General features: G+C 39.2%; 1 protein-coding gene across 6 annotated transcripts in view; it reads right to left on the bottom strand.

Moving 5' to 3' along the window:
• TOX (thymocyte selection associated high mobility group box) overlaps positions 1-25,137 on the bottom strand; it is a 221,249-nt gene that overhangs the window by 27,005 nt on the left and 169,107 nt on the right. For 5 of the 6 annotated variants that reach the window (XM_026102381.2, XM_064507503.1, XM_026102380.2 and 2 more), the window contains 3 exons: positions 20,836-21,114; positions 14,263-14,493; positions 192-272 (listed from right to left, as the gene is read on the bottom strand). In XM_026102381.2, the coding sequence (XP_025958166.2) occupies positions 192-272; positions 14,263-14,493; positions 20,836-21,114 (591 nt within the window). The remainder of the gene's footprint in view (positions 1-191; positions 273-14,262; positions 14,494-20,835; positions 21,115-25,137) is intronic. The other variant, XM_064507506.1, reaches the window with a different exon arrangement.

Below are 25,137 nucleotides of genomic sequence, written 5' to 3'. Positions count from 1 at the left end.
TATCTTTTCACTGAGAGATGGCTGTTTTTATTGAGCATTTACACATAGAATGGATATCCTACGTTTAAGGTGAGAACAAACAAGGCTATTTGCACTAAATGCTATAGTGCTCAGCACCATATAAATTCTTAAAATGGTTTGCAATATGTCACTATATATATATGTGTATGTATATATATATTATGTGTTACCTTGGATACAAGGCTTGCTCTGTAGGCAGCTAACTGCTTCAGATATTCCTTCTTGGCAGCTTCAGTTTTCTTTTTGTATACCTAAAAACAAAGAGTGTCACACTGGTAAATTAATCTGGTTTTGTTTTTATATATCACCGGTGTTTCTCATGCATCTTCATAAAGCCTTTCTAAGTAAACAGCCTTTCCTCCTCATATTGCTTAAAGAGTGAAATAATAAACATCAAATATTTTAAAGAAAATATTGTTCCAACTGTGAAACACCCTTTAACTCCCAACAATACTGAAAAAAACAATATGCCTCCTAGCATCTCAGGTTTAATTGTTCCAAGTGAAATGTGGGGTGCACTTGCAAATGGGACCTTTAAGGTATGGGGGAAGACAGATGGGGGCCGCTTCACTGACTTCCACTTGTGAGACAAGTTAGAACCATCTGGGAAAGATGAAAATGTTTGTAGAAAGACAAATCAGCCAAGAGGCTTTCTCTCTTCCTTGGATAAACTGTTGGGGGCAGTCAAAGAAGCTTCATGGAGCTGCTAAGAATAATAAATGTTAGTCATTATTTCAGTCTTGATCCCATATCATTCTAATTAACTTCTCAGGAGCATGGATCTATTTCTGTACATTTCTCTCAACTCACCAAATTATTTTAAATGCGGCATGTGCACAATCTCATAATAGATTAAAGAGCTTCAAGAGTCACTTCAATTTTGCCCAAATTTCAAGATCAAAGATTATCTGCAAGGTTAGGCAGGATCTCATAGCGCTGTAGTAACATGATGTTAGAAAAGCATAGGTAGATATTTAGAGTTGAAAGTTCCCAAGAGGAGAACCTGTTTCTGACCTGTGTAGCCGAGCTAATGACGTGCAATGTCAGCAATGTTCCAAGATTCTGGAACAACCCAGCATTTCTCTTTGTAAATATTATCATGAGTTTCTCACTACTTCATGTCTTTTTTTAAAGGTTAGATTTTGGAGTCATACAAGCATCTTGGCTTCATGTAACTAAGCAGAACTGATCCCTAACCTTGCTTGGTGCAAAGAAAAGCTTAAAAATATCCAGGTGGAAGACTGAAAAGTAAGGGACATGAATAAAGGGAGAGAAACTTCACTTTTTTATTGCTGTTACATTTTACAATTTTTTTAGTCAGTCACATGCCCGGGGCAGAGATTGATTCATGTTTTCATGAACATTTGGGATTCTCAATACTATGCAAAATGGAACTGCAACTTTGAGTTTCTGTCCATGTCTATCTCTGAGTTGCTGTCCATTTCTTTGGGCAAAATGCACACTCATGGCACCTGGGGAACACCTCCATGATGTGAGTAATGACGCCCTACCTTCCCCCCTGCCTCTCAGCATAGCCTAGTTATTTGGGCTATTGATTAACAGGCAAAAAAATGGGCAAAGCAACTTATGACAAATTTGGGATGTTCTCAGGAATTCTACAGGTGAAAAACACAAACATACATACATCTCCTCTCCAGAAGGATAAACTTTATAAAACTTTAAAATGGTCTCTTTTGATCATCCTAATCTCCAATAAAACTAAAGCAGTTGCATCATGGAGAGGATCTAGAAGGACAGACTGCACACACACAGAGGACAATATGATCCCAAACTACAAAGTGAGAGTGGCAGGGTTAGGTTGGAAGGATCTAGTACAACATTATTTTTATAAAGAATGTGCTTGTGAAACATTTTTGTTTCACTGAGGCTTTGCTTTCCGAGCCAGAACAATCCTCAGATATGGGCTGGCAAAACTCAGAGGTTGCCTAAAAGGATAAAAGATTTTGCTTCCCAGGGAAGCAAAAGATCATAGTGGAAGCTGGGAAGTCTCAGGCTTCTAAAATTGTAAATATAAAGATAGAGAGGAAAAAAGATTAGTTTTAGCTGTGCAACTGTATATGTGCATCCTTGTAATTTCTCCAGATTAAGATAAATATATAGTGTTGGCTGACCTCCTATTGTTTTGCAAAGAAAAAATAGTAGCAATTTGCTATTTAAGTTGTAATGATTTGTGATTATTAGGGAAATGTACTGTTTATTTAGAAAATGAATCGAAAATTAGTCAACAATCTGTTCCTGGCTGCTAAAATGGATTTAGCTTGACCTACAGAACAAAGACTAATTTATATTGTTTTGTATATTGCAATACTTCTGCATTATTCTGCTAGCCAGTTTAAAAAACACAGTGGAACAAAGAATTTTACACAAAATAATGATCTTTAAAAGATCATGTATCTACTGCTTCCAGATTTTACTTTGCATTACACAAATATAAAAAATATACAGCCCTACTGTGCTTTTACAGTCACAGTGTATTGAAAGAGTCCTCTGGGACCTGACTTTTCCCTCAAATAGTCATATTGCACAAGGTTAACTCAATAATATGAAGCTAACAACAGTGCTGTAAATCTCCACCTAAAACATCGCTACTTTGCATGAATGTCACCATATAGCCTGTTTTTAATTATTTCCCCCCTATGTATCTACCACATTCAGCATATCCATCATTGCTTTGCCCTCTTTTCTTTGGTTCATGAGCCAATATCAGTTAAAACAACACTGCTTTTTCACGGTGGTATTTACATTAACCAGGTAATTGGAGGTCATTATGATCAAAATTTCCTTACTAGATAGGGAGAGATTTTGGTCACCCCAGCTGCTTTGGTGTTTAGGATTGCATCCCGGCAGGCTGGCCTGTCCGGAGGGCATTTGGCTCTCCCTGCTTCCTCCCACCTAGGGTATCGATGTCGCATCTGAGGACAACAGTTGGGGTTCTCCCTGTATATATCTTGATGTCGTTGTCGTTTGCAAGAAGCCCACTTTTAGGCAACATCCAAGTGGGCTGATGATCCACACATTAGTTTTGGAAAAGTTGCTCGGAATTGGCTTACACTAAAAATTAGGGTAGGTTCAGAATATCGGGGGAGGTGTCCCTTCTCACTGGTAATGACAAGGTCCAGCTGTTAGTACTTGTCTCTCAACGTGAATGAACGTGGCCCTAGCAATGGGTACCAGTGCACGGCCTTTGAGCTAGCTGGGACTTGTGCTGGAGGCTTAAGAAAGCCCAGCAAGCGAGGTGAGTTCTCAGCATTTGTAGCAGCACCTGCAACAGGTATGAGCAAGTCAGCTGCCCTTCCCATCCTATTTTTTGCAGCTGCAAGAGCTTTTAGCCCTTGAGCTGAAATAGTTTTGTGTTGTAATAAGTTTAACAGAGTTGCAACCTTGCAGCTATTTTGGGGAGGCAAAAGGCTTGTGTCATCATTCAAGTGTGCCCCAGACAATGGCTCAAGCTGTTTTATGTTCCTTGCTTAAGACTATGCTGAAACCTGTACTCTCCAGTAATACATTTAACATTTTTCCTGTATCAAGAATCAGGTTTCCAAGCTGTTGCTTATCTATGGTGTATATTGGTGATATCTACTTTTATTTTTACACCTCAGAAATCTCATATAGGTCCTTTTCCCCTCATCCCTCAAGCAAGCAACAATTATTAAATAAGTAACTTTGACAGGAACACATACTTATGGAATTAAGTCATTTCTAGCTTGCTTTAATTCAATTAACATCATAACTGAACGTCAACTGATTGTCACTCAGGCAGTAAAGGCCCATTCTGATTCACCAGCAGATTTGTTTCCTTACACAGTGTTTTATTTTTTATATTATCCTAGTTATGGAAATTGAATGTTATCAGAAAGACAGTATTTCTGTATATGCAGGGAGGGGGTCAGCTTGGTTTATTCTTATTATCTTCAGTGTGTTATACAAGCCCCCACAACATCACAATTACATTTACTTGTCTACAAATGGAAGCTGCTGGCATTATTTTCCTATTGTGCTTCATGAATGCAAATTTACACACCATAATGTACAGGTTCTTAGTTTACTGTTTAATTACATTTCCAAAATACACCCAGTAACATAGCTTCAAGTTCACTTACACTGTGTAGCAAAGCATACAACAAGATAGAAAAAGGTATTTTCTGTAACAACTAAGTATGAAACTCTTCCTTGTGTGCAAGCACAGAAGACAGCATTTGAATGAGGCCATTAGGGAAAACCAGTGATAACGTAACATCCTGGTACCAGCGCCCAGGCTGTTGAGATGGCACCCCGTAGTTCCAACTCCCTTGGCTGACCATATGCTTGGACCACAAATCTGGTGGCAGCCTACACTCAGGACTGAACTCTTTTTATTAATAGTGATACACATCCTTAAGCTGACTGCCCCAAAGTTTCATTTGGAGATCTGCCCCAAAGTTTCATTTGGAGATAGATGGGTTGTGGGTTATATGGTTAGCCACAAGTACTGCACAAACACTAGATTTACTAAATCAAAACCACAACAGAGTATCTGTGCTACTGTGTTATGATGCCAACTTCTGGTCATACTCTGCTGTATGTATTTTAACAGCTGTTTCATACTTGTCTTTCTAGATCATACATTCCTTGAGGCAGGCTTTGTGTCTCCTGTGATCTCCATGTGTTGGATGACATGCAACTCATCACTGATCATGACAAAATATATCAGGAATGCCTTGAAACAATTTTTTGTTATGGTTGGTCCTCTTTTCCTAACAAACTTCTCAGCTTGCTTGCAGAGGTTTATCAGCACATTACAACATACTAAGCTGCGAGAGCCATGGGCATTGCACCCTTGTTCCTTTAGGGGAACAGGTCTCCCTCCGTTCATCACCACAAGTGTCAAACTGGGGCACTCAAACAGGTGTCCTGCATCATCCAACTGCACACGTGTCCTTAGTTTTGAGTACCAGGTACTGATGGAAGAAGGCCCCACTGATACAGTCCCCTTTGATACCAGAGACTTGGAGACAGTGAGCTGAATTGACTGATACTCTTAGCAAAAAAAGAGGCTGTCAGAATGTGTACCTCATGGTAGACTGAAAAGGCTTGTTTCTCCTAGCTGACACAGCACATTATGAAGAACCATGCTATTTCCTTGGTGTTGCATAAATGGCCAGTACAAGGATGACAAAGAAGGGGAAGTTTTCAGTTTATCTTGTGGATGTCTCTTTAGAGCTGGCACTTGTAAGTGAGGTATATTTGTCATTTTAAAATGACGTAAAGGTGTCCACATTTGTTTTGATAGAAATGTTCCATAAACCTAATAAACCCAGTATATCCAAAAAAGCAACATGACCAATTTTGACTTTTTGGACTCTGCAGTGCTATTACCCATGGCAGTGCCGTTTTCACATGCTAAATTTACAGGAATGGCATCTGATAAAATATGGTAGGCTGCAATTCAGAATTAAATTCTGTATTCAGATTGTCATTCCTGGCCCTACCTACCTAGGCTCACGGAGAAAGTATTTTTTTCCAAGTGGGAGACATATCTCTAGTTTTAATCTTTTGATTTTGCAGCAAAGGCATCTAGAACTACACGCATTCTTCTAAAATATGGAGAAAGATATTCCCACAGCAGTCAGAAAAAAAATCCCCAGAATTGCTTAATGGATACTGAAATATGTTACCATTTGATTTTTAATCTAGGTACATACAGCAACAGAAAGAGGCCCAGGGCTAGCTATATGGCTCAGCAGTCTCTTAGACTATAGAACAAGAAAATGACACTGATGACATATTAGAGGCTTAGGGGAAAGAACTCAGTCTTTCTGGCATGCAGGGTAAAGATCACAGGCCAGATTCAACTCTAGCACAAACAGAGAAACTCTACTGAGTTCCCTGGAAATTGCAGCCAGTTATGCCAGGACTAAATTTGACCTTATAAACTTGATGCTTGCGACTTACAGGAGTGGGACTGTTGATTTCATCACAAGCATGCTGGATGAAAGCTGGGCACAAAAGAAACAACATGAAACATATGATTTCGGTGGTGATTATTTGCACTCGGTTGTATTCCTTTTTTAAAAAAACGGATGTAAGCCCGAACGGAGCATAATAATTGGGCCTAGGTCCAGTTGTGTCCACAAATGATTTAGAACCCTGTTCCCATCAAGCCCTAATATATGGATAAAGGGTGTGGAAGAAGAATGAGCAGAAAATTAAGGTTATTATTTATGACTTGTACAGCAGCAATACTTGGAATCCAGGCTCCTTTTGGCCCAGCTTTTTCCAAATATAACAAGGAGGAAAAGTGCAGCTGAAGTCATCGTTCGTAACGCTGTAGGCAGGTGCCGCATTTATCTAGCGGTTGTGTCTGTTGCATGGATGTTAGAAATCCAGCCCAGGAGTGGGAGGGGGCTGATGTTCCCCAGTACTTCAGTGCTTGGGGGAGGCTGCAGAAAGACAAAGCTGCCAGGTGGGCTGGGCAGGAGGCCAGCAGGCTCATGAGTGCACTACTGATGGGCCTTTATTACCCTGTACCAGTATATGCGGCAGCTCCTAGTGTGACCTACTTTCTTTTTTTTTTTTTTTTTTCTTTTTTTTTTTTTTCTTTTTTTTTTTTTTCCAGCAGAGGGGGAGGTTTCACCTCCCAAGCGCGCAGGGCAAGGCCTGTTTACCCTAGCTGTGTGGGGGAGACTGGGACTCCAGGTGCCAGAAACTCTAGGGCAAAAATTTGTTGCAAATTTGGGCCTGACATTACTCTCTCACAAAGTCAGTTGCAAAAATGAGAAAGTTAAGGGGTTCAGGACTTGGCCCTGCAGAAACCAGGGCCATATAATAAGATGCTGAGATAGATATATATATAAATACACACACACACACACACATATATATATTTATATACACACACATACGTTTGTGGCTGTGCGTATGTGTGCCTATTCTTGATCCACTTGTGTTCCAGTTCATTAAGACCAGCTGCTCTCAGAGGAAGGGAGAAGGAAAAGACACCAGCGTAAGGAGCTGTTGTTTTAAACTCTTCCTACGTTCATCTAAAACTTCGAAATGATTTTAGTACAGAAATTTGTCAAGAAAAACAGTGGACTTCCCAAAGAGATATAATGTGCAACACCGGTAAAAGCTACTTTGCTGGTGTAGGTAGCTGGGAAGGAAGGTGTAAGTTGTTTTCTACTGTGCCTATCCCTGAATCCATTTTGTTTCTAATTCACTTTAGCAGTATGCACGCACATATGTGCCTTTGCTTCTTATTTTCATTTACAAAAATAAAGTAAAGCTAAATTTAAGACTTGAATGGTTGTTTATCTACTCAACTGAAAGTACATTCTCATCCTCTTACAAGTGTTTTAAAGTTATTCCTTGGAGATTGCTTTATTATCACCATTAGCATGGTGATAATAAAAAAAATAAAGGTACTTGAAGTGCAACTTTTATAGGAGGTATAAGAGATGGAAAAACAAACATTTGCATGAGTATGTAAGTATAAGTAACAGTGAATAAATGCCAAATTCATGTTTTCAAAATGTTACCGGCTACCTTCACCTGAAGATCTGCAACTCCCAAACCTCAGTGCTCTGAGCCATTGGCCATCTTGGCGAGTCTTGGCCAGGGGAACATGATGCTGCTGGCCACCCGACACCCCCAGCCATGGGGTGAACTCTTTGGTCAAGCCAAGCACTGGGAGAGCACCGTGGCCATGAGCCCCCGGAGGGACGAGGCATCGCCTGGCACTGCTCCCCTGCAACGTGGTGCCACGTGAGGCTGCATGTCCCCACACACCAGGCTGAGCCATGGCCTCCTGTAACACAGATCTTGGATCCATTTCAGTGTGACCAATGGATCTCTGATCCATTTCAGTGTTTCACATCATGAGAAGAGCTTCCATGTTATGCCAGAAGTGAGCTGTATCTCAGCATCAGCATTTTAGGCATAAAGTGTTGGCTGGCATTATTTTTCAAGTGCCTCCTGATCTACCAGACTCATTGCTGCACTGGCGAATGTGCTGCTGCAGCTAAAATGTCACCGCGATCACAAGAGAAACCTACCAAACACGCTCAGATATTTTTCATGCCCAAATCAGTCTAGGTTATTTTTAGTGACCAAAATAGAAACCCTTGAAAGCTTGTGGGTTATAATGAAAATGCTAACAGCATCACAAATGTTGACACTAATACATGGGGACTTCAATTTACTTAAGTATTGGTAACATACAATCCAAGTTCCATCAGATGTTGAAGAATAAACTGCAGCTTTTATCTAGTGGGTCTTTGAGCACCAATGAGGAGTAAATGATTTGATTTTGTGAGCTCAGAGGATTTGTCAGCTGCCTTGTAAGTATAATTCTGGCGCTTCATATTCCTGCTGCTTCTAATTTAGCAGGACAGGCTCATAATTGAAGCAAATTAACTATTTACACTTGCCACTTCTACCAGGGGAAGAGGACACATCAGCAGGAAAGAATGAGTGGGAAATTAAATTCTTCCCACTTGTGTCTGATCTGCCCTTATATAAACACATTAACAGTAATTTCATGAGGCGTCAAACATAGGAATAAATACTGAGGGATAAAATAATGAGGTGTTGCTATTGAGCTGAACTGCTGCAGCTAATATTGCTGTGTATGAATTATGCAGCCTGAAAGAAGGCATATGTTACAGCACTCAAACAGTCGCTGTGCCTGCTTCGTCTGATCATTAGGTTTTGGGTCCCCTAGGTTTCTTCCTGCTGCAAGGCCAGTACAATATTTAAGTAAATACACAGAAGCACAGAAACACACACACATATGCACATACATATACACACTAAGCTGTTCATAGAAGGCCAAATCCATCCCTCTAAGAATTCCAGTTAAATCACTGAAGTTACACCAGAGATTAATTTTGTTGAACACTGAGCAGACATTCAATTCCATCTTCAGAATAATAACACATTTATTACGGTCTTTGGCTGGAGTTTTAAAGTTACACTAATGTAAACAAGAATATTTTGTTTGTAAGTTGCCACATCTATTACAGCTTTACTAGGTCTCCAATTAGAGACTTAAGGTTCATTTAGTACATGCACATCTGGTACTGATTTAAAATGACTTTCCTTTTTCATCTAAGGACAGAAAATGACCTAAGTAGCCTTTTTACCCAGTTTGAACCAGCGTTCTGTCTGAAAAACACAGACGCAACCATTTAGCATGCTGAACCCTCTTCCCTGGGGGCTCTTTTTCTCCCCTTTGCAGTAAAAATGTGGGCAAAGGGCGATGATGTACATAAATATGTTATAAAAATGGGATGCACAGAAGTATAGTACTGACTAAGGAGGAAACAATGTTTGTGATACTAAGAGAAGAATTAGAAAAGCCACTGAAAGCTTCCCTTTGTTATAGCTACAACACTGAGGAAAATATTTCCCAATGTATTACTGCTATAGCTGCTTCCTATTGACAGGTTTATTAATCGAAAGAGTTTTAGAAAACACTTACAGTGAAAAATGACAAAAAGTGCAGTCCCTTCTTCTGATCACATGTAACTATTGTGCCTAATTCAGAATATCAGAAGAAGCTACGACAGCGTACAGCAATACTTCCAATGTCCCTTTAGTTCCTAGACTCCTCTGCGTATACAGGTTTGTACAAACAAAACACAGACGCACACCAGCGTGACTTGCCAATGGCCCTTGTATTGTCAGAGATTAATAGGCTCAGTTATAATATATGACACACAAATGAAAATATCTTCATAGGGTAAAATAAGAGCGGAAGTACGCTGGTATCTGTTTTAATCTAATAAATTGCAATATTCTCTGTGGAAACAATCAGAATGTCATACATTTTAAGCATAACCACCCTCTAATTTCAGTAAGACACTTGGACATCATCTAGCCAATGATAACGCTTGCTTTTTTATCTTTCAAAGCCTATTTTCTCAAATAACATTTTACTAGTCTCTTCACAGTTTGAAAAACCTACGTGGTTCCTGCACAAACCCTTTTCTAGCTACTGCCTGATATGTCAGGTTACCAAATTTTTGCAAAGCCTTGGGCATCCATACACTGCCCTTAGGTTGTTTCTGTACTGAGTTTCAATACCTTTAAGTATGCTGTGCTCAATCTGCAGCAAAAAACAAGAAGAATTCTATGGATTTCAGAAGCTGGCTCAGGTCTTAGGAACAGCGATTTCATTTTGGCATAAAAATATGAAGTTATTCTTCTTTCTCAATAGCCGCATTATGTTCTACTTTCTGATTCATTTATATTTACTATTTAAATAGTAAAAGGAGTTCCAATTCAGGAAACGTAATTTGGAAACATAATTCTATTTAAATTCCAGAATAAGCATTAGCTTCCAAAACATAAAAGCCAGAAGCTTTATGATAATTGAATTTTTTTCAGTAAGTATAATTCATCAATAAAGTATTCCTCTAATGATATTATTGTTTCTTTACTGAACTATTTTTGAATTTCTGAAGCTTCTTCAATGCCAAATTCCAAATACTACATTAATCATTTGTATTTTTAGAGTCCAATTTTCCTGCCAGAGACATAGGTTTCATAACAGTTACTAATGCTCTGGATCTGAAAAATTGGGCCTTTAAAATACAGGCTATCTAGTCTTGTAATCATTACTTTGTACTATTAGATCGTTAATGGATTAAAGAATGAGTTTAAGTTTATTCTAGAAAACAGGATTGCCAATTTTTTGAAACAAGGACTATCTTTTATTCTCTTTGTGCAGCGCTAGATTTGAAAGGGCCTGGTCCTGGAGTTTTAACAATGCACTTAATAGATGATAATGAACAGGCAAAGTGAGTCAAAGAGCAACAAAGATACGCTAACTCAAACTCCTGGAATAATTGGTTTAAAAATCTGATTGCAGGCCCCTTTTTTACGGATGTGTTACATGGATTCCATAGGACATCATTCTGCTGTGTTTCAACTTAATTGAAGCACAACAGAGATAAGGAAAATAAATTTTGTTCTGCTATTCCAGTGTAGGACTTATTCAATTATTGCTGAGAACCATGAATAGGAAATCCAAATTAAAGCTAGAAATTTCAGGTTTCAATGCACTTGTCTTAAACTGAATTCTACGGAAAGACTGGTCATTGTCTTCTGGTACGACTCATAAAACAACAAATACAACAGAAACGGGCAGTTGACGGCCTCCACTCTATGGTGGAGCAAACATTATGGAAGGAAAAGCAGTGACCACCCCAACAGCCACAGATTAACGGTCATTATGAGACGTGGCGGAGAAAAAACAAGCACAGGATCTGGCTGAAAGATCTAAACATTTGGAGCATTCCTGAGGGACACTAGTTTGGGTGTGCAGTTTCAAACATGGTGAGGGATTGAGGGCCAGGCCCTTCCTGGTACGCCCTGTCGTATTTAGCCCGAGAGAACACCACTTTGCTGTTTTTCTATCCCTCCTGGATAGAAATCTATCTCTGGACCCAAGTCACCTCCCCAGGGGTGACCCCTTTTACACTGGATTGTTTTTACACCACTTTTACATCCGATACCATTGTCCGTCGCTTCTCACCTCTGGCCTACCGCCCCGGCACAGCACTGCAGGGACAGCAGGCTGCTCCTCCCCGCTGGGGCAGCTATTCCTTGTGGGGCTCAGCACCTTCCCTGCCGCCAGCTTGCTGGTGCCTGGCGCCGAGAGGAACCAAAACCTCTTCTCTGGAACTTGTCCAGAAGCATAGGCAATACTTTTTCTGAGTCGTAAGGGAACACCCATCACCATGATCTTCAAAAGTAATGTTTGACTATGACAAACTGCTCTTTGGAAAGGTCTACACCATCTCTCTGATCAAGGGCTTAACTTCAGCCTTTGTTGGACACATTAAACAAGGCAGAAGGAAGAAACGACAAAACAAAATAACCTTAATGTGCCAGGTCCAGTGACTTCTCTGATCCTTACATTCAGAAAGTTATCTTTCCTCCAGCTAAACTCTGTAAATGCTGCACCTTATTCAACAGCAGATACTAGATAGAATAAGCTTTTTTTTCAGTTAGTCAGTAAGTGCCAAATTCTGATTCTTCTTACAGTTACATTTAATAGCGAACTAGATTTAGCTACACCATCCAGTCATCAGTGAAGAAAACCTTTTCTTTAAAGCCCAAATGATTTAACTTACATAAAGAATTCAAAGCAATGTTCTCATTTTTATTAGTCTTATTAACTGTATAATTTATTGTGTAATAATAATATGTTCAGTGTAAATGAATGAGATGCAGTTTTGTACTAGTATTTTTTCCTCCATTCGTGTTGACATCAACACCCACCCAGATCTCCTTCCTGCAGTCGATACAACTCTCCCTCAGCATATTCTTTTTGTCCCTACCTGGCCATTCCTTACTTAACGGTCCCATTTCTTTACCCATCCAATCTATTCTATCAGCAGTTATGCAAAAACACAACACAGCCAGCCATTACCATGTAAACTCACTAATGCAGTGACCTTCACCTAGAGTTGCCCACTTTTCTATAGGGCTCAACTGAGATGGAACCAGCTTTGCTGGTCTCACTGCAAAACCAACGTCCTTCCTTCCCTCCTTCTGCCTTGCTGTCTGTTCACCTTGCCAACCTTACAGGGAAAGGAAAGGAAATATTTGTAATTCGGGAAACCCTTATACCCTTTATCCTATATATGCCCTTCAGTGACTACTGCAATGCAAAAAATAATTAGCAACTGAGGGTTGCAAAACCCAACATTAGTATTTGCAGTTGGGTTTCACCAGTCACTTTTTTTTTTGATTGGTAGCAGGATTATATTTCATTTAAAAATAAACTCTCACACCTTAGTATGTTTTAAAATATAAGTTTGCTTTTATATTTTAATTAGAAATTATAGGGTGTTCATGTGGACCTCTAATTCCTGATACTTTGTTCATTGTGGGTAGTGAGGTTTTATACACATTTTTACCAACGTACCAAGGCATATGATGCTACTGGTTATTATATGTCCTGTTGCATTTTATAGATTAAGTAACACATTTAGTTCTATATTTCTGAAGTGCACATGTAAAAGAAACAAGGACTTATTAGGAATAATGTTAAAATCAGTCTGGCTTTGTGAAACTTTAGTGAAAAAGACCACAACAGGTCAGGAAGGAGCAAGAAGAATCACTGCAGAAATAAGGATGTAGGTAAAATTATTATTTTAACTTGCATACAAAAGGAGGCTTTTAACATTGCTTTGTGTTCTACCTGATTGTTTCTTATGATCACTCTGAGTATTTCTGCAAGACAGTGACGAAAAAAACCCCATCTTGATATTTGACAAATGGGATCCATAAAATAAATTTAAAAAAAAAAGATAAAGACTCTAACATTCTTGGACTGACATGTATTTCCTTTTATAAATAGAAATAATACCTTCAATACACAGAAGTGAAAAAGTATTTGCCCAGGAATGCCCACACAAAAAAGGAGTCCCAAAATATCTTAGGCCTGAGCCTTAACGTTCTTATTTTCCACTTTACACCGTAGCTCTTGTCACTTCTCAGCACTGAGGTGAGATGCAGTATATCCCACTTGTCTACCATGAAGTAAAACATTTAGTGATACCATTGAAAAAAGAGAGAATGTAGTGCTAAATAATCAGGAAGCATGTTATGGAAAGACCACTGGTGCAATCTTCAGTGACTAGCCATGAACAGACACTAGGCCTAAGCTAAAAAGAAATTAAAGGTAATAACAAGTAAAGCGCAAAGAGTTACAAAAGACCGTAGCTTCCACTGGCAAAAATGAAGATGGAAGTAACTATGAGATCCAATTGCCACAGCCTGCATGTATACTGTGCAACGGGCTACCCCAGAGCATGGCCAATCTGACCAAGTCCATCATGGGTCTCCTTTGGTCAGCACATCTGGACTGCCCTCCGTAAAGCCAGATGTGTCGGCAGACAGTGTGAGCCCAGCTCTTGCTCCGCCATCATGGGGGCACTGGCACATCTACATCACACTGACACAGACAGGGCAACGCTGTAATTAAATCTTACGCCTGCTGACTTCAACATAAAATAATCCTAAATATAATCCTGAAGTTTGCCTTATACCCCCAAACTAAAATACTCAAAAGAAATGAAGTGATACTCTCCTTATCTTATTCTCCTAAAATCATATTCTGCACATAATCAAGTTTCATCTCTATAAACGAAAGAGGCTGCCTACAGAGCTTAGATGACACAGATAACACTCTCCTGAAACAAAGTCTCCGAGGTACAGCACATTTTGTACCTGTTTTTGTTCTTCTCCTAAGCCGTCCCACATTGAAGCTACAATTTTAGAGACTTCACCAAAAGTAGCATTTGGGTTTTGGCCCTTGATAGCTGCTTGAGTGTCTCGAAAGAATAATGCATAGGCAGACACAGGCTTCTGTGGCTCATTTGGGTCCTTCTTCTTCTTCTTTTTGGGAGTTTTGGGTTTCTTTCCCATATCTGAAGCAGGTCTCTTCTCTCCTCCATTGACCTGTAACATAAAATGAGAAAAGTACTATAAAAAAGCCAATTTAATTCAGCTAGCTTCTGTAAAGCACAGACATTTTGGATTTTGCAAGTAAAATGGCATTTTAATTGTCATCTTTGAAAATCTAAACGTTGACATCATCTGACTCTACAAAATGCATTATAAATATTCTAGATTATGTAACTGTTTCCCTTGAAGAGCTTTACATTTTGCTTTCATAGGATTGTTACCTCATTTATAGTTCACCTGGTCATCTTTTCACCTCTTCTCAGTTTTATTACTAATGGCCATTACATGCCTATCTATAATGAGTAAAGCCAGGGCATGTTTCATTATACACTGACCACCAATTCAACCAAATGAACCATCTGGAGACAGCAACACCGCTGTAATTTTGGCCTTCCTCTTATCCTCACCCTTTTCTTTGAGAGGCCTACCCTAGACTAGGGCTCAGATCACCTTCTACTGCAACTCGTGGGTGTCCTTCCAGGGGATCTGAAGAGAATCTGATTGTGAATAAAGTGACTCCTCCTAATTAAAATCTTTAGAAACAAATTTTTATAAGTATGGATCAGTTAGTCTGGACCCCTATAGAGGATCATTTCTGATCCTTCTAGATTTTTTTTCTCTGCTCCTCTACAGGAAAATTCCTGGTGGTTTTAAAAAAAGGAGTGAAAGAGGAATGGTGCATGAAGGGAAATGCACATGCATGTCTGTGTACCAAAAAATTGCATATGCAACATGCGAATTTGTGAAGTGCAATTACACTTTGCTATTTAGTATCTCAGAAACCCTGATCACCACCACGGCACCCTACTTTCTTGAATGACTTACAAGCCTATATATAAAGGGACACTAATTCTTCAACAGACTGGCACGCCATGCCAGTGTATCTTCCTGTTGACATGATCCTTCAATTCACTATACCTCTAGCAATGATGTGTGATCTAACCAGAGGGTTAAGAGGCTTTTTTCTCTTGACAGCATGGCCAGTGTACTGCACATCACAAGCAGTTTGAAGTATGAGAAGATTAAGGGTGTAAAAGTCACAATCTAACAGGTATGACTTTCATTACATGCTTGTATTTTTTTTTTAGTAATGCTTATCAAGTGACACATCAGAGCACTAGTGCTCTTCAAATCAGCAGAACTACCTGAGAAAAATGGCTGCACATTCTCAGTTTGAGAGAAAATCTTTTTATTTTTCTTACATGAGTCACTGCACGATGTTCAACAGGGCCCAGGTGACTACAGTGAACAACCTGGATCTCTGTGGCTTTTTAAGCATGAGAACAATGTGATGACTACAACTTGAAAATGAAGTTGCTTGTTTCATAAGCATTGTGTTATACTACATATATCTTTAATATAAGGTTAATAGCCTTGAAGCCTTCTGGCAGTATTTCAGAAAATATAGAAAAACAGCAGCAGTGTGCTACTCATCATTAAGTTACCTCTGTCAAACTTCTAGTCCTTTGCTGTTATTTCAGCCTACAAGGTAGACAAAACTACCACCTAAATGAAATTCAAAGGAATGTTGTGTGCACGTACATACTCTCTGCTCCCTAGTTAATTTGGCAATATCAATCCAAACTCTCCAGATAGTTCTAAGCAAACTCCATGAGCAAAGAGCCTTAACAATAATTGAGGCCATAGTTAAAGTTTTTACCTTCATCATTCACCAAGTTTTCCCAGTTTTAGAAGTATTTTTGCACTAATGAGATTTATAAGATTTCTGTATATTAGGATACCACACCGTCTAAAATACCCTTAAACTAGGTGATGTGCTGCGGAAACTTGTGTAAGAAGTCTTCTGGTAAATCATTCTGAGAACAGCTCTAAAATCTAATTCTCTAACCTGACTGATCAAGAGACTTCAAAAACGACTTTTAAAAAGAAAGTACTCACAGGGGAAATTCTATTTGTCTTATACAAAAATAACTAAATAAACAGAATACCAGAATTCCAGTACTAACATCCTTGCAAATGGCTGAGATGATGGCCTACCTTATGCTCTCATCAGTCTACCAGCATCATAGACTCCACTTCTAACCACCAAAGCAGAGACAGATGGGAAATAAAATAAAAAACATATATATTCTGCTAGGCATAGACTTTTGTCTCAAAATCCCTAGAGGTGTAGTTAGCTCATCGTAATCCACCTCCTGTCATGGCTTATTGCTTAATTATGGTGATGTATTTAACTTATTTATCACAAGAAAGCAATAATCTTTCACTTAAAAAAAGTGTACATTAACCATGTTGCACACATAATAGATCAAAAGAATATCTAGTGTAGGGTTTAAAACGATCAAGTAAGGCACATCGTGGATATCTAAATGTCCCTTGAGAAGTTGGAAAATGTCTATAAGCATATTTAAAATAAAGTGCAATAGTACCAAAGCCTTTAATGGAGCTAGGAGAGCTGTTTTATGCACACTATCTTGCAGTAATCACTGTAGTTTAAAATAGATTTTAATCAAGCACCATCTGCATAATAGGCTGAACAGACAACATAGAATTCTACTTATAACTTTTATCATATAAAGTAAATATTGTAAAACCTCTACCACATAAAGAGAATATGCTGCAGCAGTTCTCTGGTAATCGTGTTTCTGTTAGTTAATTCTTGCTACTTGCAGTCCTCTGACTATCTTCCCTCTGAACTACATTACTTGAAATTCGCTCATAAGTGATATTCAGATGAGCATGGAAGAAAACCCTGTCATCCATCTATGGAGGAGTACATATTTGCAAACCAATAATGCTTTCAGCATCTCACAATTATGTTTGGCAGTAACAGAATACATGTTTAATGATCCAACAATATGAATTATGGCAAGAATTACATAAATGTAATATTCCAGTGGTCAGAATAAAGAATGTGGTAAGTGGCCACTTTGTTTAGAATGTTTTTATAGTTACTTATGGCTATAGATTTTTAAGTTTACCCCTTCTTCTTCTAACGACAGTCCTACATACTGAACTTAGAAGACGTAAGTAGACTTAGGGATTTACACCACCTGCACAAGCAGGCCTTGGTCAAAGACTACAGTTCATATTTCCATGGTACTAACCAGCTTTAGACCTGTATAGATGCAGCCTCATAATGATGCTCCTGTTGTCACTGACCATATGGTCAAGCAACGTCAGCTGTCTTGCTTTCAGAGTAATGGAGTCTAGCGCAACCAAGTACTCTTTAACATAGCTCCTTTCCCTCTTTTGTGCAATCTAGCTAAGGAGTATATGCAGTTTAAAGTCCAAGTGGCCTATACAAAATAGCCCTTATTAGAATGAGCACTGCCAAAAAATACTTAACAGCTGCTGCCAGTAGCTGTGTATATGTGGTCCACTGAATGAACTGCCTGGAAGTGCAGTGCATGCAGAATTACATCAGTTTGTAAAGTTTCTTTACTGCTGGTATTTGGGATATGTGCGTTAAGTTGATATGGTAATTTCCTACATGCACTCAAATCAATGGTGCAGTAGGGATACAATTATATTTCTAGTCCAAAGGCATATATTTGTTTATACTTTTTGTCATCCCCTTTTTATAAATTCATGCAAACATGAACAGGACACTGAGATTTCTTTATTTTTTCTCCACAGAGAAACGTTAGGGTTGTTAGGGTTTTCTCTACCAAATCTGCTATCAAAGGTTCAGTGGATTCTCTGTTAAATGTAAGGCTGGGTATTCAGCTGGTATAAATGAATGGAGGTCATCTGACATTGAAAATATACTTTGTCTTTTTGATCAATGTTGGTAAAGGAATTGTCTTCTCTTGCCAATTAAACAGGAGAATGTCACTATTGCTGTTATTAATAATAAGATGAATTCAGAGGGACTTGTTTTTTACACAGTCTTCATGGCAGGAACATCTTACTGACTTCATGAAGCTGTGCTTTGAAATCTGTTCAAGTATGATCATCTCTGGTAGCCACCACATGACTTCAAGGTGTGCGTCGCTATTTAATGATTGAATAATGAACTCTGCCTTTGGTCTATTAAATCGTTTCACACATTTACAGGACAATTTATTAAAAAAGAGAAAACTCCAAATTTAGCAAAGTTATCTGCAGGTAAAAGATACAGCTCTCACAAGAGTCAGAACTGCTGCTCTATGGCTTCCTGCCCCAGTCCAGCGTTTTCTTTCACTAGGAAGAGAACTTCTGGAATGAGAAGAAACCTCAGATACCCCTCCAGAGCAGCTCTGCGAAAATCGTATGCTGTCACGGCTGTGGAAACAGATCTCAGTAGAAAGCTGGTTTATACTAAGTATCTGTATCCCTTCGTGGATAGGAAGTGGCAGCTTCCAGGAGGACCAGTATGACAGAAAGATACACAACAGAGGGGTTTAAATCATAAACTACAACAATACACTACTTTCTTATACTGATTAATCAAAATCTCTTGGCTTTTACAGAGGGATAAAGGAACTGTTATATTGGATCAGCTGTTCGAGCCCAGTGCGCTGTCCCCAGTTGTGGCCAACTTCAGGCATTTAACAGGAACATGTAAGAAATCCCACAGTAGACAGATATGGCATAATTGGCCCCCCATCAAGCTTGCAGTTTAATCCCTATTAGTCAGAGACTACTTTAAGCCCTCTATCATCAATTTTAAGATTCTTCAAAACGTTACTGTTAGCACAGAAAATGGTAATTGTGGAAGAATTTGAAGGTAATGTATCAACTTCTGCCTACTGACTAATTTTTCTTTTCAATCTTGTGTTGTGTGTTTTCCCTTTTCTGATCTTTTTCTACTCAGACTGAAACAATTTTAAAGAGAGGTTTCCGAAACGGCATGCCTTGTTAGAAAGATCTACACTATATAAACTGGCATCCACAGAGGCAGCACCAAGTCTTACTCGGTATGCAGAGTTTGGTATTTCTTTATTGAAAATACTAGCTTCAGATGAGTCACTGTCTGCATGAAACCACCATCCTACATTTTTGCTAGCATGAAGTGTTGAAAAAGTACATCACACATAAGGATTAATTAATTGAAGTATTCAATAAAAGAAAAAAGGATACCTCAATTATTTCATTGGACTTTCTCTCCAGAAGTTTAAAGATCTCAGCATCTTGCACAATCTCACCATATACAAAAATATTAACAAGAAACAGGAGTAGTGAATAAATTATTCTGAAAAAGCAAAGGCTGCCTGGAATTATTTTTACATAGTTGTATTCTAAAGTCTTCCTCAGTAAGGAAGTGCTCATTTAAAATGTATGAATTATTCAGTAAGTTTTAAAACTTAAAGTTTGTGAAATAAGGGTAAAGTCCTGAAATAAAACTTTGAATCAGAATTTATTCAAAATGTAGTAAAACATATGTTTCCAATTACATGATTATTTTATAGCTTGAGGCATGAAAAACAATGTAATTTGAAAACAAATCAGACTTACATTTCTTGACTGGATTATACCTCCTCAGTGACTCACAATGTGTTTTTTTCACATTCCTTGCAAGTCTGCAACTTTTCCCCACAAGTTATGGCTATGTTACAACATCTTCACTACTGCATAATAGGACTGCTATTTTGTAGTGACCATAAAACAGTGCTAAGAGGTATTCAGTTTCAACATGCTCTGTTTCCACTTTACTGGAAGACTTTGTGCTAAGTCACAATCTTTTTGTGTCTCCAAAATTAAGATAATATACTTGCTTAACTTTGGGAAGGTTTTCAGGATCTGGGGAGTTTGGGGAGGTTTTTGCATGCAAGCTGCTATATAGATTGTTATTTAACATTTAAATAAATTTATTATTTTTTACTTAAATGATTATTATTACTTTATGCCTGCAGTGGCACTAAAATGAAGCTTAAATATATCATGCTGGAGTATCAGCAGCTCCAAAAGTATAAATGCACAATGGGCCTTTGAGTTTTTCAAGGCAAGATTTTAAAAGTTATTAGGGGATCTCTTTGTTCTGGTTGCTATGATGTTCACTCATCTTGTGATCAAGTAGCAAAGATCAGCATATTGTGCACACATTTTACATTTTTTTATAGCAGTAATTGCTTGATCTTTAACTTGGAAGAGGCATCCATTCTATGCAAGTGAGAAACCTCAACCTTTATTTTAAAGTCCTACAGGAATGGCTATCCTTTAATCTTTTACAGGATCCCAGTTTGTTCACTAAAAGACAAATGATGTCATTTACTCAAGCTGCCTGAAGAATTGACTGGGAACTGGAAGATGTGTATTCATAACCCTTTTTTCACTTCATTCAATCACCAACAATTAAAAAAGTATCACCTTAATAACTGTGGCCATATGATCCATTTAGCAGGTCCTAAAAATATCCACCATTTACATTGTAATCCTAGCATCTAAGCCTACCTTAGAGCTATCTTCTCCTTCATCTTCATGGACTGAACTGGATGGTGAAGGAGTTGCAGATTTGCTTCCAGGTGGAGAGGGTGAGTTGTGAGGAACATTGTTTCCACCCATATTCAAACCAAGCTGTGCACTGAGCTGGGACTGGTTAATAGTAGTCAGCTGCCCGTGCTGCATCATTCCTGGCTGCCTAATATCTGCAGGTTGAACCCTTGGCCTCATGGTTGCCATCTGAGGATGGGAACTATACTGGGCTCCTTCTGTATTCCGTAAATCTTGCATCTACGAGAGGAAAAAAACTGTATTAAGCATATCACTAATGAAGTGCTCTGTTCCTTCAGACCTCAGTTTGCCTGATTGGCTGCATTGTGTTTAAAAGAAATGGCAAGTACTTAAATAAACATATAAATAGTGGAAATAAACAAAATAGGATATAATTGACATTTGCATAACACTGACTGTTATAAACTGTTCAGGCTTTAGCCTCAGCCCGTGGGAATAGCATGGAGCACTGAAAGCTTGTTTTGCTATGGGGGGGACAAAGGGACACTGCTTGACTGCGCTTCGAGTATTGCAGAAACGCTAACAAGCAGGGACAGGTTTGCACTCTGAAGTTCAGAATCAGATCAGAACACAGATATCCTCAAAATTCAAGCCCATTTCCAGTTCCAACTGTCCATAAGATTTGTGTGTGTTTGAGCGGTGAATTTGGGATCTAGAGTTTTCAGAGTTTGAGTATCTACTCTTAAGTCCAAATCTATTCTGCCTTGTGCTGCCCAGTGAGATGTAGAACACTGACAAGAAGGATCCACTCATTGACAGCCCGATCAATGATTTCCTCTCTGTTGATTTGCTGCTAAGACATACATGAACTGAAAGCCCTGAAGTTGCAGAGTTGAATCCATTGTGCTATGTGGGTCACCGCATCTTAATATTAACGAGACATACTATTTTAATTCAAGCAACAAGTTCAGTCTCTGCAAGGATAAGAATTAAAAGCACTGGAGGATGAAACTCTTTTCTTATCCAGAGGTCAAATGTACCATACACAGACACCATAGCAGATTGCCTATAACGTCTTTCAGTGTACTCATACAGAGAGATGACAAAAGACAAAGAGTATCAAGAAGAAGCTCAGGTTTAAGCTAGGGTGTTTGGTAGGTGATTTAAAATTGAAGTGTCGGTTCAAAGCTGAAATGAAATAGATATAGTTGTCTTTCAATGCATGAGACAAACATGCCATACATATCAAGCAGCATCTGACGGGAACTATCGTTGTGTAAGTTCCATTACGATAAGGGCATGTGCTAATGATTCAATATATTAACATAACCACATTTATTCTCTGACTGTCTTTGTTAGAAGTGTCATCCAAAATGTCTAAAGATCACTCAAGTGATTTTTTTTTTTTTTTTTTACTTTTTAAAACTCATGATTTCTATAACCTCTCTCTCTCTCATATACACAGTCCTGTGTATCAGAGCAATCTATGAGATATCTTTCAACCAGTAAGCTCCTGAATCAGGCTCAGGAAAAGAAAAGATAAATCTGGAACTTCACCTTTTTTCTGATTATTGATAGAGTGAAATATTACAAATTTTAGGGAGATATTTTATGAGCTTGGGGATCGATTTTGTAAAGCTGACTGGCTGGCAGTAAATCAAGCTGATCATACCATTAATTCTGGAATACTTACCCACTTTAAATGTACTTGTATCTCTAAAAATTGTTTGAAATAGATTCTGACAACATGACATCCCAATTACACCTGTATTTATATTGCTTTAGAAATTAATAGCTCTTGGTAAAAAAGGGGTTATCAATACAGATACGTTCGAGTACATGTAATGACTACCAAACTGCTAGAGGAGAGAAAGGAAGCCAGAACAGCGCGCAAAATCAGTCGAGGGCTGAGATTTGAATCCCGACGGACATTTACGTTCTTAAAGATTGTCGCTGATTCTTATTGTTCCCTTCCCTCCCAGCCACCAGCTTCCCTCCAGGCAAACATCTCCGCCCGGAGAGCTCCCAGCCCCTTCCAGCTGGCAGCCCACGGCACCAGGAGCCTGCCTCCTCCCTGGCTGCATCTCCTCCCCATCCAGCTGTTCGTGGCTGGGGAGCAGTTGGCGAGCGGTGGAGGTGGCGCGGAGGCAGCCCGGGGCTGCGCTTGCGAGCGCTGCTCACCAGCTGCTGCTGGCGGCGGCAGGGCCTGGCAACGCGCCGCCCCGCTCCTGCACCTCTGGCTTTTTGCGGGGGGGGGCACCTCTCCGGGCCGGATCGGTGCCAAGAAGAAAGCTTCTCGGCAGATGACAGCAGGCTGGGAAAGCAATGCCGGGCTTTTAATGGGAATACTTCTCCTACTGGCTTCAGGAACTCTGAAATGTAAACAAGCACTATCCCAGACTCTGCTTCAAACAGGTGCTTCGGGGTTTCGAGTAAATTTGCAAAGTATCCACCTCAGTGAAAGTAGAGCAAGGTTATAATTTTGATTACTTTTATCCCAAGTAAAATTAAACACGCTTGCCATTATTAAAGCTAATGCTACTTTATTAAAAGCTCTTTTATTTAACTTTATCAAAAATGTTCCAAATATTATCAGATAGATACTGCAGAGCATTCTGTGTTTGTCATCTTTAAATAACACGTATTTTTAAACAGTCTGTATTCACTTTTAGCTCCAGCACTGAAGGACTACATACGATGTGTTTGCAGATAACATGACACCAACTGGTGGCAACCTTGTACACTTTGCGGAGATGGGGGAGAGGAAGAGGAAGGACAGCATCGAAAGGTATGCTTGGGCAGTATGCCCAAGGAGACCAAATAGGTAGACAAAATGGGTATGCACATAGCTGAAAGAGGACCTTACAAAACCCACCGACGTGTGGCTGAGCGGAAGCCCCACTCGGCAGGCAGCAGCAATGCTGCGAACACGCTCTGCTGAGCACAAAGCTGCGCACAAATCCTGCCGGGTGGCAGAGTCCCAAACCGGGGACCAAAGTTAACGGGTTTGAATGTTGCAGTGAATAAGGACAGTCTTAACCTGACACCTTCCATGGCCTCTCTGATGAGATAATAATGATAATATATGGCGCTTTAATATCACTTTCCATCTGTCAAGTCCAGAATATTTCACAACCAGTGCTACATTCAGCTTTAGAACACGCCTGGTTTTATTTTGGTTTTACTCTCAGGGAAGTTAGGATACATTTCCTTTCACGGCTATTTTATTTTTCTGTTTGCACTACTCTTATAGGCAGAAACCGAGCATCCGCCCATTAAGTGTTTGTCTGCCAGTTCAAAAGACAGTAAGAGCCACCACTGCTGGGGTGCGCACCTACAACCCTTTTCATAGGCACATATTTATCCCACAGCCCGAACAGTCTGTTTGTCGTGTGACTGAAAAAAGCTCTTGAAGAAGCGCCCTGCTCAAAGTTACTAAAGTGGTAAGAGTAAAACTAAAGTGCTTTAAACGTTAGACCATCGTTCTACCCATTGGCTTAAAGCAGAAATGAAGAACAGCATTTGGGGCAGAATATAGTCACATAATCCCTACACAGAAACATCTTACTGTGGGACAAAATGAGTACACTATCCTAATCACAGATTCACAGAAAATAGTGCTAGAAGGGACCTCAAAAGGTTATTTAGTCCAACACTTTATCTCACAGCAGGATTAGCTATATCTAAATCATTTCTGACAGATGTTTGTCTAACCTCTTCATAACCTCCCTAGGCAATTCTTGTGCTTAACTATCCTTACACTGGAAAGGGTTTTTTTTTTTCCTCGTAATGTCTCACCTAAATCTCCTTTGTTGTAATTTAAACCTACTACTTTTTGCTCTGCTCCCAGTGGACATGAAGAATGTTTCTCCCCTTCTTTGCAGAGAACTTCTACACACTTGAAGGCTATTATGAATTTCTTTTCAATTTCTGTTCTTTAGTCTAAACAAGCAAACCTAAAGATTGAAAGACTTTCTTCATAAGCTGTGTTTTCTACACCTCTGATCATTCTTGCTGCTGTCCCCTGGATTATGTCCAATAGTCTTCATCTTTCTTGAAGCCATGCCCAAAACTCTGGAAGATATAGATATCCTCATCTGACACAGTATTCAGCTAGAATCCTTCAAATCTCTATAGCAGGAATCCATAATCTATAGCACACAAAAATCCCTAAGAGCTGTCTTTCTGATATTAGCTGGTTAATGACGCAAAATGCAGAGAGTCAAATGTCAGGAGTCATACCTAACAACCCAGATGGTGACTTTAGGAAGCTAACAGGTTTTTCACAAGAAGAATTAGGCA

Source organism: Dromaius novaehollandiae, chromosome 2 (assembly GCF_036370855.1).
Source record: "Dromaius novaehollandiae isolate bDroNov1 chromosome 2, bDroNov1.hap1, whole genome shotgun sequence".
Lineage (NCBI taxonomy): Eukaryota > Metazoa > Chordata > Aves > Casuariiformes > Dromaiidae > Dromaius > Dromaius novaehollandiae.
This window is presented reverse-complemented; position numbering and strand designations above follow the sequence as displayed.